This window comes from Dendrobates tinctorius, unplaced genomic scaffold, assembly GCF_039654945.1.
Source record: "Dendrobates tinctorius isolate UK_male_01 unplaced genomic scaffold, ASM3965494v1 ptg000023l, whole genome shotgun sequence".
Classification (NCBI taxonomy): Eukaryota; Metazoa; Chordata; class Amphibia; order Anura; family Dendrobatidae; genus Dendrobates; species Dendrobates tinctorius.
In genome coordinates this window covers 8,055,024-8,075,652 of record NW_027361691.1, presented here as the reverse complement: position 1 = coordinate 8,075,652, position 20,629 = coordinate 8,055,024, and the positions used below count along the sequence as shown (strand labels likewise).

The 20,629-nt window shown below is 41.8% G+C and overlaps 1 protein-coding gene across 2 annotated transcripts in view; it reads left to right on the top strand.

The window, feature by feature from the left end:
• Positions 1–20,629, top strand: part of ME3 (malic enzyme 3) — a 241,663-nt gene that overhangs the window by 113,662 nt on the left and 107,372 nt on the right. For both annotated transcript variants that reach the window (XM_073569246.1, XM_073569247.1), the window contains 3 exons: positions 8,957–9,032; positions 13,524–13,685; positions 20,114–20,217. In XM_073569246.1, coding sequence (XP_073425347.1) covers positions 8,957–9,032; positions 13,524–13,685; positions 20,114–20,217 — 342 coding nt within the window. The remainder of the gene's footprint in view (positions 1–8,956; positions 9,033–13,523; positions 13,686–20,113; positions 20,218–20,629) is intronic.

The window sequence follows — 20,629 nt, the reverse complement described above, 5'->3', positions numbered from 1 at the left end:
TAATCCCTTTAATTATTATTCTAGCAGTAGATCAGAGAAGGGAGAGTACAGAACGACAAGCAAAGGATCTCTGTGATCATAATGGATGAAGGAGACTTTCAACTATACATTTTCTAACCAGAAAAGTATGAGAACTGCCTCTGACCTTCCATATTGTGGTGTTTAGCTGAACGGCGGGCTCGTCAAAGCCCTACTCTCTTTATAACCTATCTGATCTTTATGTCTGCGAGGAGTTCAATGACACAAATCCTGCAGGATTCTTTCCAGGGGCCGTTATTATCTTTTTTTTTCCTGGGCGACTCTATTATTTATGGAACTTTGAATGATTGTTCTCCCATAAGTTTGACTTTTTTTCTTGGTTGTTGAAGGCAGAGACTTGTTCCCTTTGACTATAGTGTAAAATTTCTATGGAAAGCTTCTACGAGGTTATTATAAATCAGAATGCATTAGCCGGCGGTAAATGGGCCAATCTGTCCCGAATTTACGGTAACCAGTTTCTAGGTTAGTTTATTCAGGGCAACCATCATGTAGTCAGAGAGAAGAGAAGCCGCTATGAGCCTCTTCATGACTAAAGGGCTCTATATTTCACACATTGTTGTTTGTATTTTTTTTAGTATTGTGTAATACTTCATTTCTCCTATGGAGGCAGTGTAGGGAAATTAAACACTTGTTGCCAAGCTCCTCCAGAGATCACAGCTGATCAGTAATTGATCTGCTTTTCTGAAAGACCTAGGCTATGTTCACACATTGCGTTTTTTTGCAGCTTTTTTAATGCAAAATTTAAGCTGCGGTTTACAGTCCTAGCAAAGGCAATGAGATTTAAGAAATCTCATGCGCACACACACAGTTTTTTTGTTCCTGACTGATATGGAAAACTGCTGCGGTTTTGCACTTCAACATGTCACCTCTTTCGGTGTTTTTTCCTGGAACACCTAAGGAAGTTGCATCATGTGTCCAACATCACCCCCAGTCGCCTCTTCCCAGCACTGCTGCAGGTGATTGAGTCTCTCCCTTAGGCTGGGGTCAGACTTGCGAGAAACTCGCACGAGTCTCGCATCTCAATACCCGACACTGCCGCCGACACGCGAGACCGGAGTGTCCGGCTGCATGTATTTCCCGAGTGCCGGGTATTGAGATGCAAGACTCGTGCGAGTTTCTCGCAAATCTGATCCCGGCCTTACATGTACATAGGGAGAGACCTGTCAATCACCTGCAGCAGCACTGGGAGACGCAGGTCATCGGCAGCGCCGAACTAGTCTCATTTCTATCCGGCGTTTCAGATCGCGATGTACCTACCTTTAATTGTGCATCCATTCTGTGTTTCAAGCTGCCTGTATTTTGGTCAAAATAAACTGTCTGACGGGTTCCCGTTAACCCATTCTTGACATATGACATGCAATTACATCATATGCCGGGTGCCTGGCTTTGATGGGGACTCGCAAGCCGAGCCCCAGTCTTTGCTGGCAGATGATGACTGAGTTATTCAGCCATCATCTGCTTCTAACAGCCGTTAACGTCTAAAAATCCCTTGTCATTTGTAACAGTGTCATTTATTAAGCGCCAGCAGGAGGGAGCTATGTTTAGAAGAAGCGATTCTGATTCACAGCTGGTCCCCGCAGTTTGGCAGCAGGGAACCAGCTGTCAGTCAGTGTGACGTCGCGGTCACGCCCCTGTCAACAGAGAATAGAGAAAACTGCAGCCTCATCTCCCTCCTCTCCCCTCTTCTCTTTATTATAAGTAAGATTCATTTTTCAGTGACTATGGAGTTTTCTGAACATTTACAATAATTTTTAGTTCTATAGCACTGAAAGATTTCTATAGCACTTAACAATTCATAGGAAACTTGTATAAACAAGATGAGACATCACAAAGTTACGCATAGTTCAACACATACCTAAAGGAGGGAGGTCCCTGCTACTCTCAATCTTGTAATCTATGAGGAAATGGGGCAGGCAGAAAAGGTAAAAATGTATAGTGCTTGTAGTGTAAGGTCCAGTCTTCAATATAATAAATAGGGGCAGTCAAAAAAAACAGTGACCAGCCAGTGTGTGTACAAATACAGATACAAAGTGCAATTCAGTGCATGGATGGGAGAACAGGGAATAGTTAGGTAGATTAGAGAGGTGATGTGATATGCCAGTCTAAAGAAATGTGTTTTTATGTTATGCTTAAAACTGTGGATACTGGGAATTAACCAGGTTGTCTGGGGCAGTGCATTCAAAAAAACTGGTGCAGCACTAGAGAAATCTTGTAGACCAGAGTGGGAGGTTCAGATTATAGAGTATATTAGTCTTAGGTCATTAGCGTAAGTGAGAGGATGGGTAGGGTGGTAAAGAGAAATGAATGAACAGGTGGTGCAGAATTGTGGAGAGTTTTGTGTGTAAGGTAAGGTTATATTGGTGTAGAGTCGAGGGCCGGACTGGGGGGTGGTCCCTCTCTTACCACGCAAAGACGTCACAGACACAAAATGGAGGCAGGTTTCGGGTGCAACAGGTCCAAGTTTATTTCTAACCATCTGCCTGACGGCCCCAGCAATACACCGCAATTCTTCCCCGGCTCTCCGTTTCCAGGCCCTGGTACACACACCGTACTTTTCACTTGAGACGTGGATACACACACTGTCCTTCTTTTTTACTCAGTGACGTACCCGCCAGCTCGGTTACTGTGGCCGCCTTAGGCCTGTACACCAACAGCAATTTTACTGATCAGAGGTCGTCGTCATTTTGGTATGTTTTCCTCCGGGGCCTCGTTTGTACTGCGGTACTTCGTGTCAGGACCACCCCCCTGACTTTCTCTCTCCTCAGTCCCCTGGTTGAGCTTTCCTCACAACACCCACTTTGCCACAGGCTCCTCTCCTCTTGAGCTCCTCCCGGGGACTGGAACTTTCTGGAACCCTCCTGTCAAATTTATAACTTTCCCGGTTCCCTGTAACTCCGCCCCCCATGACCAACGGTTTCTAAAGCCCTAAGCTGCTGTCAAGTCCTGAACTTACACTCTCCCCTGCCATCTTGTGGTCAACCCAAGGTACTGCATTCCATCTACACTTTTCTAGCTGTCTCCCTTCTGTCATAACTGACATCCGTCAAAAGTGTGCAACGCGTCCTTTCTTCCTACTAACAAGTCCGTCCGTCAGGTCACCTTCCCTACATTGGACTCTTTAGCAGATGCGACATCAATGCAATGACCGGTACAGGGTGGAGGCATCGGTGTAGTGGTTGGGCAGAAATATGATTCTGGCTGCCACAATCAGTATGGATTGATTACAAAGGAGAAGGTTTAGTAAGAGGAAGATCGATCAGTAGAGAGTTGCAGACATCCAGGTGAAAATGAATCCAAGGAAGAGTAAGAGTTCTACATAGAGGGGAGGGGGACCTTCAGACTGTTTTCTTAATTGCAAAGTATCATATAAGTTGTCATTATCTCATTCACTTTCCTAGATCACAAAGGGACCCACTTTGGCCAATGAAGGTTGTAACTGTGGACCCCACCCATGCTCAAACCTCTGAATATTGTGTCTGAATGGTTTTCAGCAAGATGATGTATATTGCTTTACACCACAAGGGATGTAACTCTAAACCCCTACACTGTTCTAGACACCAGGGATGTAACGTACCCTATCCATCATCTTACAGGTGAATTTCACAGTAAGAGGACCTTCTTGTTTTATTCACAAGTGGGTGTCTATTACATAGCAGACTTCTTTTGTAGTACAGTTTGTTAGATGGCCACCAGACAGGTCTTCGAGGGGAGATATGTATCAACGAGGTTGGTAGCCTCAGTGATGTAAGCCCGGAAAAGCAGGCACCAGCACGTATAGTGCTGAGAGAGTTAATAGAGCATGTCAAGGGCCAGGTTTACAAGCAGAGAGATGGGTGGGACTGGCTGCTCACATATCCCCACCCCGGGGACTAATACGGCATATATAAGGAAGTCCAACTGTATCATTAGGACACAGTCTGTGCAAGGAGAAAAGAGTTTGCTTGTGTGGCTCAGTCTCTGCTAGAGGCTGAGTGAAGACCTGACATTTAAACTGATGAGTCCGTGCTATGTATAGACTGTTTCTTTTTCGTTTTGGTTCTGTTATACCTTTTATACCCAGAAGAGGCTGTTTTGTTTTGTTAATCTGGATGGTTTCTGGACATTTAATAAACCCCATATTTGTTTTGAACGAACAAACTGGATCCTTGTGTGTAATCCAGCGTCTACCAGAGAGTCGATCCCTTACAATTAGTGGATAATGCGGACGGAAAACCCTGAGGACACAGATGAATGCTGTAGCAGTGTCTACCAGAGAACCGATACTTTACAAATCAAAAATCAAGACTTTAAGGATAGAAACAAAAGATGCTAAGATGACACTGGTATTTCTATACTGTATCATTGCGTTATTTCTGCAATAACTGGACAAAGATAGAAATTTAAGATGGAAAAATGCATATGAGATGAACGATAGTACGGTAGTTAGATGTATAAATATACACTCACTGGCCACTTTATTAGGTACACCATGCTAGTAAGGGGTTGGACCCCCTTTTGCCTTCAGAACTGCCTCAATTCTTCGTGGCAGAGATTCAACAAGGTGCTGGAAGCATTCCTCAGAGATTTTGGACCATATTGACATGATGGCATCACACAGTTGGCGCAGATTTGTCGGCTGCACATCCCTGATTCGAATCTCCCGTTCCACCACATCCCAAAGATGCTCTATTGGATTGAGATCTGGTGACTGAGGAGGCCATTTGAGTACAGTAAACTCATTGTCATGTTCAAGAAACCAATCTGAGATGATTCGAGTTTTATGACATGGCGCATTATCCTGCTGAAAGTAGCCATCAGATGTTGGGTACATTGTGGTCATAAAGGGATGGACATGGTCAGCAACAATACTCAGGTAGGCTGTGGCGTTGCAACGATGCTCAATTGGTACCAAGGGGCCCAAAGAGTGCCCAGAAAAAATTCCCCACACCATGACACCACCACCACCAGCCTGAACCGTTGATACAAGGCAGGATGGATCCATGCTTTCATGTTGTTTACGCCAAATTCTGACCCTACCATCCGAATGTCGCAGCAGAAATCGAGACTCTTCAGACCAGGCAACGTTTTTCCAATCTTCTACTGTCCAATTTCGATGAGCTTGTGCAAATTGTAGCCTCAGTTTCCTGTTCTTAGCTGAGAGGAGTGGTACCCAGTGTGGTCTTCTGCTGCTGTAGCCCATCTGCCTCAAAGTTCGACGCACTGTGCGTTCAGAGATGCTCTTCTGCCTACCTTGGTTGTAACGGGTGGCAATTTGAGTCACTGTTGCCTTTCTATCAGCTCGAACCAGTCTGCCCATTCTCCTCTGACCTCTGGCATCAACATGGCATTTCCGGCCACAGAACTGCCGCTCACTGGATTTTTTTTCTTTTTCGGACCATTCTCTGTAAACCCTAGAGATGGTTGTGCGTGAAAATCCCAGTAGATCAGCAGTTTCTGAAATTCTCAGACCAGCCCTTCTGGCACCAACAATCATGCCACGTTCAAAGGCACTCAAATCACCTTTCTTCCCCATACTGATGCTCGGTTTGAACTGCAGGAGATTGTCTTGACCATGTCTACATGCCTAAATGCACTGAGTTGCCGCCATGTGATTGGCTGATTAGAAATTAAGTCTTAACACACAGTTGGACAGGTGTACCTAATAAAGTGGCCAGTGAGTGTATATTGGTTGGAAAGATATGTATTAGATATTGGAAAAAAAACAATTGCTGGAAAGAGTAGAGTTATTAAATAGACTGTAAATATGTAGATGGATGGATGCACAGGCAGACAGATTAATGCTAAATGGGTAGATCTGAGTAAAACGGATACATCTTGTTATGATCCAGACCGGGTTTTTCCTGTCTCTCCCGGTCTGGTCATTCAGGGGCTAACTTTTCTCTGCCTCGTCCTGGTGTCAGATCAGCTATTTCTTGCGCTGCTTCCTGCAGGCAGTGTCAGTTATATTTCCTGCCTAGGGCTTGTGTAGCTGGCTCTGGAAAATCCCTGGTTTGTCCTGCTGCGCTTAGCTGACTTTGCTTGTGTCTGTGTTTTCTGTCCCGTCTCTGTGTGTCCTTGTGTGTTTGGATTTCCCGGGACCCGACTCTGCTTTGCCTCTGACCTGCTCCTGTCTTTTGCTTCTGGTATTTCTGCTTCTGACCAGTACTACCCTTTTTGGCGTTTCTCTGACTCTGTGTTTGGTTTTTCCCTTGGTACTGCGCTACTCTCTGGCATCGACTTGGCTTGTTTGACTATTCTGCTGCCACCTGGTGGTAGCCTCGCTGCAGTGTTGCTAGTCTGCTCTGTGCCGTATTCCAGCCTTCACTCCACTCTGCTGCCATCTAGTGGAATTTGCATTTACCTGCAGAGCTGCAGCGTGACCCATCTGTTATAGTAAGATATTGGAGTGATATACATGGATAGATGGAAGAATATTTGAAAAAAATATATGTTACTCTGCTGCCTATGATGGTTTTGGCTATCGAAACCCCTAAACTGGATGAGCCCTTTAAGGGCTTTTTTTTCTTTAATTTCCCTGATTATTTTTACATGTTTGACATCTAGGACAAATATATTTTTCCAGTCCATAATACTTTATGACAACACAGCCGGAGACTGGTTTATCTCCAGAGTTATTTACTTAGGGAGAAGAAACCGGCAGAACTTTGTGACCTCCTTGTATTCCTTTAATTGCGGGATGTAATAATTGCCTCCGTCTCTTTCAGCTGTGATATGAATTGTGGGAATTTCACATCTCTGTTTGATTCTTTATGAAATATCCGATCTCTTCCCATTACATCATTTTTTTTCCCGTCATCCACACCCAGATCAGCAGTGTCTGCTCAGAGGGCAACATCCTCCTCCTCTCCAGACTATCGCTGTCTTCCCTCTCCCTTCTTTGGACACCTTTGTATAAACGGCTTTCTTTTGATGAAGGGCCTATAAAGTATCTTCACCGATGCCAAAAACGTACTAAAACCTATAAAAGGACAGTGTCTGGTGTGTCCGAGGCCTCCATTGTCAGCTAGGAAACAAGCAAACTGTTACTGTATCAGCCGGAAAATGTGCATTACAATGATGATCGGCGGTAGTTTGCAGCAGTGGCGGTTTTTATTCAGTATTTTCTTAAAATTTGTAACTTGTTGCATAAAACCCGGATTACAAATAATAACAAAAAAAAATGTTATGAGTCCATAATCCTTTATAATACCGCCCTTAGGCTAGTTTCACACTTGCTTTTTTTTGCAGCGCGTTTTTCCCGCAAAAAAACGCATTGAAAAAACGCATACATAAGCATACAACTGCTGCGTTTTTTTCAAGCATTTTTATGAGCATGCATGAAAAAAACGCAGCGTTTTTATGCGTTTGTATGCGTTTTTAGCGCGTTTTTACCGCGTTTGCGTTTTTTTCCAACATTTTTAGGTGGCCCCTCACACTACCCAAACCATGACTTTACTAACCCTAACCCTGACCCTAACCCTAACCCTAACCCTGACCCTAACCCTAACCCTAACCCTGACCCTAACCCTTAACCAAATCATACTTAACCCTAACCCAAACCCTAAACCCTAACTAACCCTAACCCTAACCCTGACCCTAACCCTAACCCTAACCCTAACCCTGACCCTAACCCTAACCCTAACCCTAACCCTAACCCTGACCCTAACCCTTAACAAAACCATACTTAACCCTAACCCTGACCCTGACCCTAACCCTAACCCTAACCCTAACCCTAACCCTAACCCTAACCCTGACCCTAACCCTTAACAAAACCATACTTAACCCTAATCCTGACCCTAACCCTGACCCTAACCCTTAACCAAACCATACTAAACCCTAACCCTGACCCTAACCCTAACCCTGACCCTAACCCTAACCCTGACCCTAACCCTAACCCTAACCCTGACCCTAACCCTTAACAAAACCATACTTAACCCTAATCCTGACCCTAACCCTGACCCTAATCCTTAACAAAACCATACTTAACCCTAACCCTGACCCTAACCCTAACCCTGACCCTAACCCTAACCCTGACCCTGACCCTAACCCTAACCCTAACCCTGACCCTAACCCTTAACAAAACCATACTTAACCCTAATCCTGACCCTAACCCTGACCCTAACCCTTAACCAAACCATACTAAACCCTAACCCTGACCCAAAACCCAACCCTAACCCTGACCCTGACCCTAACCCTAACCCTAAACCCCCTTAACTAACCCTAACTCTAACTCAAACCCCTAAATTCCATGGTTAAAAAAAAAAAACGCATATGCAAAAAAACGCTTACATGAGCATGCCAGTGCGCACATATGCGCATCCATAGGCTATAATGGCCCTTTTTAGCGCAAAACGTGCGCATATGTGCACATGCGCTTTTTTGCAGGGCCAAAAAATGCAACATGATGCGTCTGGAAAATCCAATCGCACACCCCAAAAAAACGCAGCGCATGAAAATCGCATACATGCGCTTACAAGCGCGCAAGTATGCGCACCCATGTTAAAGATAGGGGAAAAAACGCATGCGCAGGTTAGCGTTTTTTTCCAGCGCTAAAAAACGCAAATGTGAAACCAGCCTTAGTTCTGTGCAGTGTAACAACGGAGAATGTGGTAGATGAGAGACACAATTTAAAGGGAACACCTCATAATAATTTTTAACCACTAAAAGAGATTATTGCCTTATGAAGCGTTTTTGGAGATAAAAAGATTATCATTGAAATCCTTAATAAAAATGGCCGTGTGTGTAAATATTGCTGTTATGTTGCTTAATAGTGCCGTTTGCTTTTTTTCTCCGAGTACCCATCTGATGTGCACAGTCACAAAATTACGATGATGAATTATTTCTTGTATTTTAAGGGCGTTTTATATATTTTTACAGCAAAGGCTTATCATGTTCATTGACAGGGATAAAAAGCATGTTGTATTTTCTTCTCTTACAGTGGTCTGTTTATAACCATCCACGACAAAGGGCATATTGCTAACATGCTGAATTCCTGGCCTGAAGAAGATATAAAGGTAGAGTACATTGTGCAGTATTGAATAGTTTTATCATATTCTACTACATAGGGGCAGTATTATAGTAGTTATATTCTTGTACATAGGGGGCAGTATTATAGTAGTTATATTCTTGTACATAGGAGCAGTATTATAGTAGTTATATTCTTGTACATAGAGGGCAGTATTATAGTAGTTATATTCTTGTACGTAGGAGCAGTATTATAGTAGTTATATTCTTGTATATAGGAGAGGTATTATAGTAGTTATGTTCTTGTACATGGGGCAGTATTATAGTAGTTATATTCTTGTACGTAGGAGCAGTATTATAGTAGTTATATTCTTGTACATAGAGGCAGTATTATAGTAGTTATATTCTTGTACATAGGGGGCAGTATTATAGTAGTTATATTCTTGTACATAGGCGCAGTATTATAGTAGTTATATTCTTGTATATAGGAGAGGTATTATAGTAGTTATGTTCTTGTACATGGGGCAGTATTATAGTAGTTATATTCTTGTACATAGGGGCAGTATTATAGTAGTTATATTCTTGTACGTAGGAGCAGTATTATAGTAGTTATATTCTTGTACATAGAGGCAGTATTATAGTAGTTATATTCTTGTACATAGGGGGCAGTATTATAGTAGTTATATTCTTGTACATAGGCGCAGTATTATAGTAGTTATATTCTTGTACATAGGAGCAGTATTATAGTAGTTATATTCTTGTACATAGGAGCAGTATTATAGTAGTTATATTCTTGTACATAGGCGCAGTATTATAGTAGTTATATTCTTGTACATAGCGGCAGTATTATAGTAGTTATATTCTTGTACATAGGGGGCAGTAGTATAGTAGTTATATTCTTGTACATAGGGGCAGTATTATGGTAGTTATACTCCAACAAACGGCGGACACTTCATTAGAGCCGGGTGCTCATTCACTGACAACCACTGTCATAAGCATTACCAGATACCTGTTGAACCAAAGCTTTCACTAGTAGGTGATGAGTTTGGGCTTTTCCACATTCCAGAAGACTCTTTGTCTTTTCTTATCAGGGTAAGATTCACCTTCCACAGCTTGAACTAAAGATGTTGAGAACTTAAGCTCAGGATTCTTTAGTTTAAGTCCAGAGCTTCCTGTTCTTCATGGCAGATGCCCACAGACAACACCTATAGCATCCAGAGAGACATTTCTTAACTTTTTCATCTTTTGCCCAATTTTTTGGTCATTTACGGTACTTTACTGGTAGGTCCGCAGTTCTGAAGGTTCTTGGCTTTTTGGATTAGGTTTTTTTTGACTAGCATTAGGGAGCAATGACTTTAGACTTTTTACCATTACCTATGTCAATATCCTCCTTTTTAATTTTTTTCATGCCCATCTTGACCTAGGTAGCTCCATTCGGCTGTCTCGTGGGTCATCCCGGTATGTCTGGCAGAGGACAGACCACTTCTAGAGCTGCCATTGTTCACTCGTTTCGATCTGAGAATGGGAAAGGTCTGATTAAACGATAAAACAGGACAGCCCTGCCAGGGTCTCTCCCTCCGTGGGGTTTAAGCCTCCTAGGTCTTGCGCCTCCAGGTGTCTGTTCGTCTCTTCCATAAGGCCGCTACTTAGTCTTCTGTCCACATGTTTTTGGAGCTCTCTTACCTTTTAGGTCTAGGGATGAAAGTTGTTCTTCCTTCTGCAATACTGGTATTAGTTTTCACAGCTTTAGGATTTCCCATGGTTCCTGTGTCCACCAATAAAGCGACCAACAAATGAAGATTTTTGGGGCTCACTTTAAAGTCTTTTTCTTTCTCTGGTCTTCATTGGGGGATACAGCACTTACCCTGGGTTTCCTGGTCAGATGTGCATTTAGATTGTTGGGTTTTTTCTCTCTGGCTGGTTATTCTTTAGATCTTTTGGCGTCTCCTACTACTTTCTCACTAACGGAGGAGACCTGGTGCTAGCATGTGAAATATAATTTTTTGTCTTAAGGTGTTTTATAAGTGTCAGCATTCAGATGGCAGTAGACTAACTAACTAACCCATGGTTCCATCCTGGGGCCACCCAAGAAAGAGATTTTCCAGATTCCCTAAAATTTTTTTTTTTATACATAAGGGCAGTATAATAGTAGTTTTATTCTTGTACCTGGACGACAGTATTATAGTAATTTAGTGTTGGTTAAGTTCATTTTCTTTAGTTTGTCTGTACAGAATCTGGCTGGACTTTAGTAATAGCCAAGAGCACTCGTTTCATCCTTTCCACCGCTCCTTTCACAGATCAGAAAAAAGTGCGGTTTTTTTTTTATCAAACTAGCAATATTGAGCACAGAAAAAAGTTAATTCCGGATAAAAAAAAAAAAAAGAATCTGAAATGAATTTTCTGGTCGTCACACCCTCGTGCCTCTGGATATGTACTTTCTAGTTACGGATGAGTGACATATTTTCGAAAATGCTAAGTTAAAAAGCTTAGAAAATGATTGGGAAAAACAACCATTCACCTTGAAAGGAAAAATCTTCTCTAATGGCGGCTTTTCTGCATGGATTATTCAGGAGTTAGAAAGTTCTTTGGTCATAATTCTTGTAATCCGCACACTTCACCATTGTAATGAGTGGGGTGAGCTCGTCACGTCAGGATGTAAAGCCCGAATAATCATAGACTAGTCTACTTCCGGCTGCAGTTCCACCTCCTATATGAAACTTTCTGAAAAAAAGAAACTTTTTTTTCTGCTTTCTCTTTTAATGTTTTTAATATTATTCATAAAGGGACTGATGCCTCAGAACAGACGTTAACCCTTAGATTTTTGAACATGAGAGAGATACATATCCTCATAATATACTAATAAAATAAAATTGTCTGCCATAGTAGCACCATATACATTGCCTTGAAAAATTAGTCAGAACCCATGAACGTTTCAATTTTTTTTTCACGACCCACCCACGATCTTAAATGTATTTCATTGGGAATTTATGCGATATACACAAAGTAACAAGTATTTGTGAATTATGAACGAAATGATATATGGTTTTCTAAATATTTTAAAAATATAAATCTGAAAATTGTGACGTTCATTTGTATTCAGCCCCATGTTGTCTGATATCCTCCCAAAAAATGCATAGTGACCAAATTGTCTCCAAAAGTCACATAATTAGTACTTTGAGTCCACCTGGGTGTAATTTCCTTCTCGGTATAACTACAGCAGTGAAGGTCTCAGAGGTTTTTGTGAGAACACTAGGGCTCAAACAGCATCAAGAAAACAAAGGAACCCACCAGACAGGTTAGGGATAAAGTTGTGGAGTAAAATAAGGCAGGGTTAGGTTCTACAAAAAATATAGCTCAAGCTCTGAACATCTCAGAGCTCTGTTCAGTCTATCATCCAAAAATGGAAGGAGGATGGCACAACTGTAAACCTACCAAGACATGGCCATCCATCAAAACTGATATCCCAAGCAAGGAGAGCACTAATTAATGAAGCAGCCAAGAGGCCCATGGATACTCTGGAGGAGCTGCTGTTATCCACAGCTCAGGTGGAATCTGTCCACAGGACAACTATTAGTTGTATATATTCAACAAATCTGGCCTTTATGGAACATTGGCAAAAAGAAAGCCATTTTTGAAAACAAGTCACGTTAGAAGAAAGCCATGTAGGGAACACAGCAAACATGTGGAAGAAGGGGCTCTGGTTAGATGAGACCAATGGAGAACTTTTTGGGCTAAATTCCAAATGCTATGTGTGGTGGAAAACTAACACTGCATATCACCCTGAAAACACCATCCCCACTGTCACACATGGTAGTGGCATCATCATGCTGTGGGGAGACTTTTCTTCAGCAGGAGCAGGGAAGCTGGTCAGAGTTGATGTGAAGATGGATGGAGGTAAATGCAGGGCAATCCTGGAGGAAAACTTGTTAGAGGCTGCAAACGACTTTTGACTAGGGGCGTAGGTTCACCTTCCAGTAGGACTGCAACCCTAAACATCCTGCCAGAGCTACAATAGATGGTTTAGAGCAAAGCATATTCATGTTTGTGAACGGCCCAGTCACTTTCCAGACGTAAATCCCATTGAGAATCTGTGACAAGACGTGAAAATTGCTGATCACAGACATCTCCATCCAATCTCACAGAGTGAGAGTAAGTGTGCAAAGGAGAAGGGGTAAAAATGTCACCATTAGATGTGGAAAGCTGGTAGAGACAGACCCCAAAAGACTGCAGCAGTTATTTCAGCGAAAGATGGACCTACAAAGTACTGACTCAGGGGCTGAATACAAATGCACATCACAAATTTCAGATTTATATTTTTTAAAATATTTGGAAAACCCTGTAACCTTTCCTTTACACTTCACAAATACTTGCTACTTTGTGTTGGTATCAGATAAAATCCCAATAAAATACATTTAATCTTGTGCATGTAACAAGAAAAAATGTGGAAAACTTCATGGGGTATGGATACTTTTTCAAGGCACTGTATGGTCTACCATGTGCACTCTGATGGCACCATACATACTCTGTCACGTCTTTTGCAGGCAATTGTGGTGACGGATGGGGAGCGCATTCTAGGCCTTGGTGACCTCGGGAGTTATGGTATGGGGATCCCTGTGGGGAAGCTGGCCCTGTATACCGCCTGTGGAGGAGTGCACCCCCAGCAGTGTCTGCCGGTGTTGTTGGATGTCGGCACGGACAATGAGGTAAGATGTCGGCTCTTGCCATATATATTCATGTAGTTTTATTATAGTGTACGTTTTATATTTACACTTTTATATTTGATGCATATTTATATTTTTGTTTCTTTATGTCTATTGTGTTTTTTTAGGGTTTTTTTGGGGAGATTTTATTATATTGGGGGATTCAATTCTCTTTTTGCTTATTTTTTTCGGGGATTCAATTATATTGCAGTGAGTAGAAAACTAAGGCATGGAAGCAGTAGGAGGGTTGTCATAGAGAGTGCAGAGTAGCAGTGGCTGCCGGTCGCGGAGGCCCAAATTCATCTATTTTTGTGCTAAATATAATTTTTGCAATTTGATTTCATTAAAGATTTTGACCCATTTGTCTTCTACGGGATCTTAGCTTCCCTACTTATTGCGGATGCCGCAAGAGTTAAACTGGAAATCCGACAGGGAGCTCATTTTTCACCAAGAGTTTGCAACTCTCTTCTCTGTTTTTTTTTTTTTTTTTTTCCTTTTTGCTCATCTCTCGGGCCAACTTATGACCACATCAAATTTCAGCTCAACTTTGATGTGGTCTGTGGTCCTCATACAACCAAAAAGAGCTCAGAAAAGACAGAAATAAGAGTTACAAACATTCCCGTCGGTACGAGTTCACTGATGGATTCTCGGAAATCTAATTCTGCAATGCAGAGGCTAAGGAAAAGGAAAATTTGTAATGAAGCTCAAATGCCAACATTTTAGAAATGTTTAAAAATAAATGCATATAAGTATAAAAACAATCTGTAAAGATATCTATAGCCTTTTAAAGGAGTTGACTGAGACTTTTAAATAGATGGCCTAGTCTTAGGATATGTCATCAATATTCAAAGCTTTCATTCACCCCCCCCCACATCCGATCACTGGCTCGCTCTTGTTATCTGCACCTCAAAAACATTTCTAGAATTCGACCTTTTCTTACTTTTGACTCTGCAAATCTTTTACTGTTTCTCTTATTCATTCTCGTCTGGACTATTGTAACTCTCTACTAATCGGTCTCCCTCTTACCAAACTCTTCCCTCTCTAATCCGTCTTGAATGCTGCAGCAAGGATAATATTCCTTACCAACCATTACACCAATGCCTCTACCTTGTGCCAGTCCTTACACTGGTTACCCATCCACTCCAGAATTCAGTATAAAATTATCACTCTCACTGACAAAGTCCTCCATGGCTCAGCACCACCCTACGTCTCCCTCGTCTCAGTCTACCACCCTACCCGTGTCCTCTGTTCTGCTAATGACCTGAGGTTAACACCCTCAATAATGAGAACCTCCCACTCCCGTCTCCAAGACTTTTCACGTGCTGCACCAATTCTTTGGAATGCACTACCCAGGTCAATATGATTAATCCCCAATCCCCACAGGTTTAAGCATGCCTTAAAAACTCATTTGTTCAGACTGGTTTAATGCCTCAACGCATTAACCCAACTATCCCTGTGTTGCCCATTCAACATTTTTACCATAACCTGGATCTTCGTATTATGTTCTCACACGCTTTATGCATTTAATAGCCCTCTGTGTCTGTATTGTTACATACTTAGGCCGATAACTGGTTCATGCAGCAACAGGAACACCCGATTCTTACACTATGGCTGGTCCAAACAATAAAAGCAATTGTTACCATCCACCTTCCGTGTCTCCCCTTTTTTCCTCATAGATTGTAAGCTTGCGAGCAGCAGGGCCCTCACTCCTCTTGGTATCTGTTGTTTATGTGATTATTGGTACGCTGTAATGTTTATAGTCTGTACAAGTGCCCTCTAATGTAAAGTGCTGCGGAATATGTTGGCGCTATAGAAATAAAATTATTATAACTATAATATCTGATTGGGGGTGCGATACCCGGCACCCTCGCAGGTCAGCTGTTCCCGGTGGTGGCGAGGGCCGTAGGTGCTCATCTGAAGAATTTCACAGTTCCATCAACTGCATAGTGACTATAGCCGGGTACGGCACAGCTGCCCTCTGTTGATTTTAACCCCTTCACCACCGGGCAGTTTTCAGTTATTTCATTTTTGTTTTTTTCCTCCTCATCTTCCTTGAGTCATAACTTTTTTATTTTTCTGTCCACATAGCCATATGAGGGCTTGTTTTTTTGCGGGATGAGTTGTAGTTTTGAATGACACTATTGATTTTACCATACAGTGTACTGGAAAATGGGGAAAAAAATGGGGGGAAAAATTCCAAGTGGGGTGAAATTGCAAAAAAAAAGTGCAATTCCACAATTGTTTTTTGAGTTTTTTATTTAGCATGTTCACTATATGGTAAAACTGACCTTTCATTATGATTCCTCAGGTCAGTGCGAGTTTGCAGATACCAAACATGTATAGGTTCTCTTTTACTTAAGTGGTGATAAAAAAAAAATTCTGAAATTCATATGAAAAAAAGTTTTGGGGTTTGTCGCCATTTTCCAAGACTCGTAGTGTCTCCATTTTTTGGAATCTGACCGCTGAGATTACGTTATTGATCCCATATTGGGGTAAATACAGTGTTTTTATTGCATTTTATTGCAATGTTGCAGCAACCAAAAAAGCATAATTTTGGCGTTTCCAGTCGGCCAGCTGCAATTAACTGGTTAACAGCCGCGGGTGGATCTCGAATCCACCCGTGGCTATTAGAGACACTTGATGACAGATTAAATCAGTCATTAAGTGCAAGGAAGGATGCGGGCTCCGCTTGTGAGCCCGCATCAAAGGAAGGAACATGACCTTCAACGTAAATATACGATATCGGTTGAAAAATTTGGGACATTTTACAACTTTGTTCATTTATCTATACACATTTCAGAACTGTGAAACTCTGGGAACTGTAAAAGATGACTTTATTTGATGCAATACATTTTTCCTATAAATAGAAACAAGTAATATTGCCGGGACCAATATTTAGAGGTGACTTTCCTCTGCTCCGCTTCTGATTTTATGGGGCAAGCAGCCTACCCCTGTACAGCATCAGCTATTAACATGATGGATGGCACAATGTTCCCTGGGTGCTTATTGTTACGATCTGACAATGGAAGGACCTGGATCTGTTTCTTTTTATCTTTAATGGACATGATGAGATCTGCTGAAATGTCAGACGAGGGCCCAGAGTATCACCATACAATGCCATGGTCTCACCTTGTGATGGACTCTCTGGCACTGATCATAGTCAATGTAGGATCCATCAACCATGTTGCCGACCAGCAGCAATCTGCAAAAGGAAGCGATCATTGGTTCTCTTTGGGGGTCAACTACAAATAAATTGATGGTCATACGAGTAGGAGAGGGATGAATTCAGACTTGCAGACTGATCCCGATGCTGAAAGTTTAACCCTAGTATGCATGACATCAGAAATCTTCATATTAACGTATTGGGGGCCTTTTAGGCCCCCATGCAAATCATATGGAAAAACACATTTATATAACTTTGACAAGTATATTTTAAAACTGCTAAATAAAATGATTAGTAAACAAAATTTTAATTATAATTTTTCACCGAAAACACCCCCAAAATTTTTTTTTTCAAAATTTCACACAAACATATGAAAAAACGCATAGAAATCTATACCAAACTTGCTGCAGCTACATTTCTATTATGTTTCTTTTCTATTATATAAGTCTTCCCAACAATTTTGACAAGTTATTTTTTCGGAAGAACGTTCTTTGCAGGCATTTTCCTTACAAATTGAACAAAATCTCTCAGTTTTCCCTTCTAAGTTTCTTGGACACATGAAACGGCGCTTTCTTTTTCTTTCTCCTGGCCCTGGAATCATCTGAAACTGTCCGCCACACTGTTTCTTTGCTTCTTTAGTTTGCTTTAGCAAGCCTTTCACGTCGCTTCGCTGTATCATGTGAGGCATGACAAGTTCATGACAAAGGTCCTTCAAAAATAGGCGTCTCCTGTCCTTCCTCCGTGCATGGAATTCTGGATGAGTTTCTGTATAAATGATGAATCAATTTAGGGCTGCTACATCAAGCAAATTTGAAAAAAGTACTACAGGTCATCGTTTTGTTTGCCTCTTGCATGAATATTCTCCCACCATCTCATCCATTTTGTCTCCACCTCCTTTTGTTTTATTGTAATGCAGGATGATTTCTGGTTTTAGTTTTCTGTCATTGCTGTCAATACTGCAATTGTGATGCATGGTACGGAGTAAAATCACTGATTTCTCCTTCTTTGCTTTGTAAGATACCAAACTTGAGACACAAACACTACTGAGAACATGATAAAAAAATACGTGGGGGGCCTAAAAGGCCCCCAATCCGTACAGATATGGTTTTCACCAAAATAAGCATTGTTACACCGAAATGCCTATGAAAAAAAATGATATGAACAACTGGATATTACCAACAACGACATACTTGAGGATTACCTGGAGTTTCAAAATTCTAACTTAAGTAATTTTGCAGATAATAGCAAAAAAGTAAGCATGGGGGCCTAAAAGGCCCCCCAATACGCATGCTAGGGTTGCTATGCAAACAATCACCGCGTTTTGAGGTATTTGGATGCTTAGAAAACAAATCCCCAATGTTTTTTTCATACAGCCACATGGATAAAAGGGGTTGTCCAGGATAGCAAATACATGACTGATTTCTTTGAAAAAATGAAAACAGCGCCAGCCCCGACTATATTGTTGTATCTGATATTGCAGTTTAGCCCTACTGAGGTGACTAGACTGCAATACCAGACACAACCTGTGGTCAGGAGTGGCGCTGTTTCTAAAAGAAAGCAGCTGGGTATTTCTTTATCATAGACATCTGCTCTAAGACATGCCTTGGGGGAGGTTATGACCTTTATTCTCTTGAACAAATTTCTCAGGAACTCAGAAGGCCTCTTTTTAAAGGGGTTATTTGGGAATGGAAAAAACGTAACAACTAAAGGAAGTTTCAGTATAAATAAATTCCCTAATGCATTTAATAAGCTAATCACAATTGATTTGTATAGGTAGGTTATCACTATAGAACTAAAATGGCCGCCGCCTTGTGTCCCTGAGCGAAATCTGTCCTAGAGTGTTAAGACAGATGCTTGTGAGCATGTGCAGTAGAAAGCTCCGCCCTTCTCCAGGTCTAGAAAGATGTGCTTCACTAATACTATTGGAGATACCAGGGGTGCTGAGGTAAGAAGAGGCTGCTCACACTGCTGTCCACCCTGTCTATCTGATCTAATATTGGAGATACCAGGGGTGCTGCGATGAAAAGATACCGCTCACACTGCTGTCCACCCTTTTTATCTGATCAAATACTGAAGATATCAGGGATGCCGATGTAACAAGAGGCTGCTCACACTGCTGGCCACCCTGTATATCTGATCTAATACTGGATATACCAGGCGTGCTGATGTAAGAAAAGGCTACTCACACTGCTGTCCACCTTGTCTGATCTAATACTAGAGATACCAGGAGCACTGAGGTAAGAAGAGGCTGCTCATGCTGCTGTCCACTCTATCTGATCTATTTCTGAAGATAGCAGGGGTGCTGAGTTAAGAAGATGCTGCTCATACTGCTGTCCACCCTGTTCATCTGATCTAATACTGAATATATCACGGGTGCTGCATTGAGAAGAGGCTGCTCACACTGCTGTCCACACTGTCTATCTGATCCAGTACTGAAGATATTTCCCATGTTCAGCACCATGGAATCAATAGTGCTATATAAATAAGTAATAATAATAATTAATAATAATATCATGGGTGCTGAGGTAAGAGGCTGCTCAAACTGCTGTCCACCCTGCCTATCTGATCTACTACTGGAGATATCAGGGGTGCTGAGTTAAGAAGAGGCTGCTTACACTGCTGTCCACCCTGCCTATCTGATCTACTACTGGAGATATCAGGGGTGATGAATTAAGAAGAGGCTGCTTACACTGCTGTCCACCCTGCCTATCTGATCTACTACTGGAGATATCAGGGGTGCTGAGTTAAGAAGAGGCTGCTTACACTGCTGTCCACCTGTCTATCGGCTGAAAACAAGTGTACGGAGCGAGGCATCACCCACTGGCCGGGAGTATGTATAACTCATACATGTTCCAAAACATGGGGAAATCCAGCTCAAAGGCTCAAAATGATTTTTATTTTGACTTTAGCAAAGAAACAGTGAGGTGAGCTGAAATAACTCCTGTGTGCCTTTATAACTCATACATGCCCTGCTGTCCCAGTTCTGAAACTCACGAATCCCCCCCCGCAGTGTGTGCGCTGGGGAAGTGTGGATTCATAAGTTTGCAGTCTTATCGGCTTTGTCTGGACAACCCCTTTAAGAGAATAAACATGTTGATGGAAGGAGTGCTTCTTTAAAGGGAACTGGCCACCAATTTTGATTCGCTGAACAAATGCCACCACCTTTATCTGCTCCTGTGTTGCTTCAGCTTTCCACAAACACGACCATCGGCTCAATGGGGGAGTATTTTCTTTTTCATTTATGACTCTTTTTTTTTTCTTTTTCCAGACCCTCCTGAATGACCCCTTATATATTGGACTGAAACACAAACGGGTCCGTGGGAAAGAATACGACGATTTGATTAATGAATTCATGAAGGCCGTGACCAACAAGTAAGTGTTATTTTAATTGTTGGGAAGTGAGATCTATGTATATGTTTTTATGCTGACCAATAATCCAGAATATTTGATAGTGGATTTCTGAGCGGAAAATACAAATGGGTGCACATTTTAGTAAGCAGTAAATTGCAAAAGTGATTGTTTTTACAAGCATTATGTCATAGTATCCATCTATAAAAATGTAAGTAACCATTTTAAAATTATTCTTCCGCAGGTTTTTGCCATGTAATCTGAGTTATGCCTGATGTAAGGGCAGAGACACTGATTCCAGTGATGTTTCACTTGCTTGCTCTGTTACTGTGATAGAATCCCAGTTTTCTCTGCTGCAGATCTAGCAGAGCTCGGAATGCTGAGCTATGTATAACCCCGCCCACACCACTGATTGGCAGCAGTGCACACTGTACAT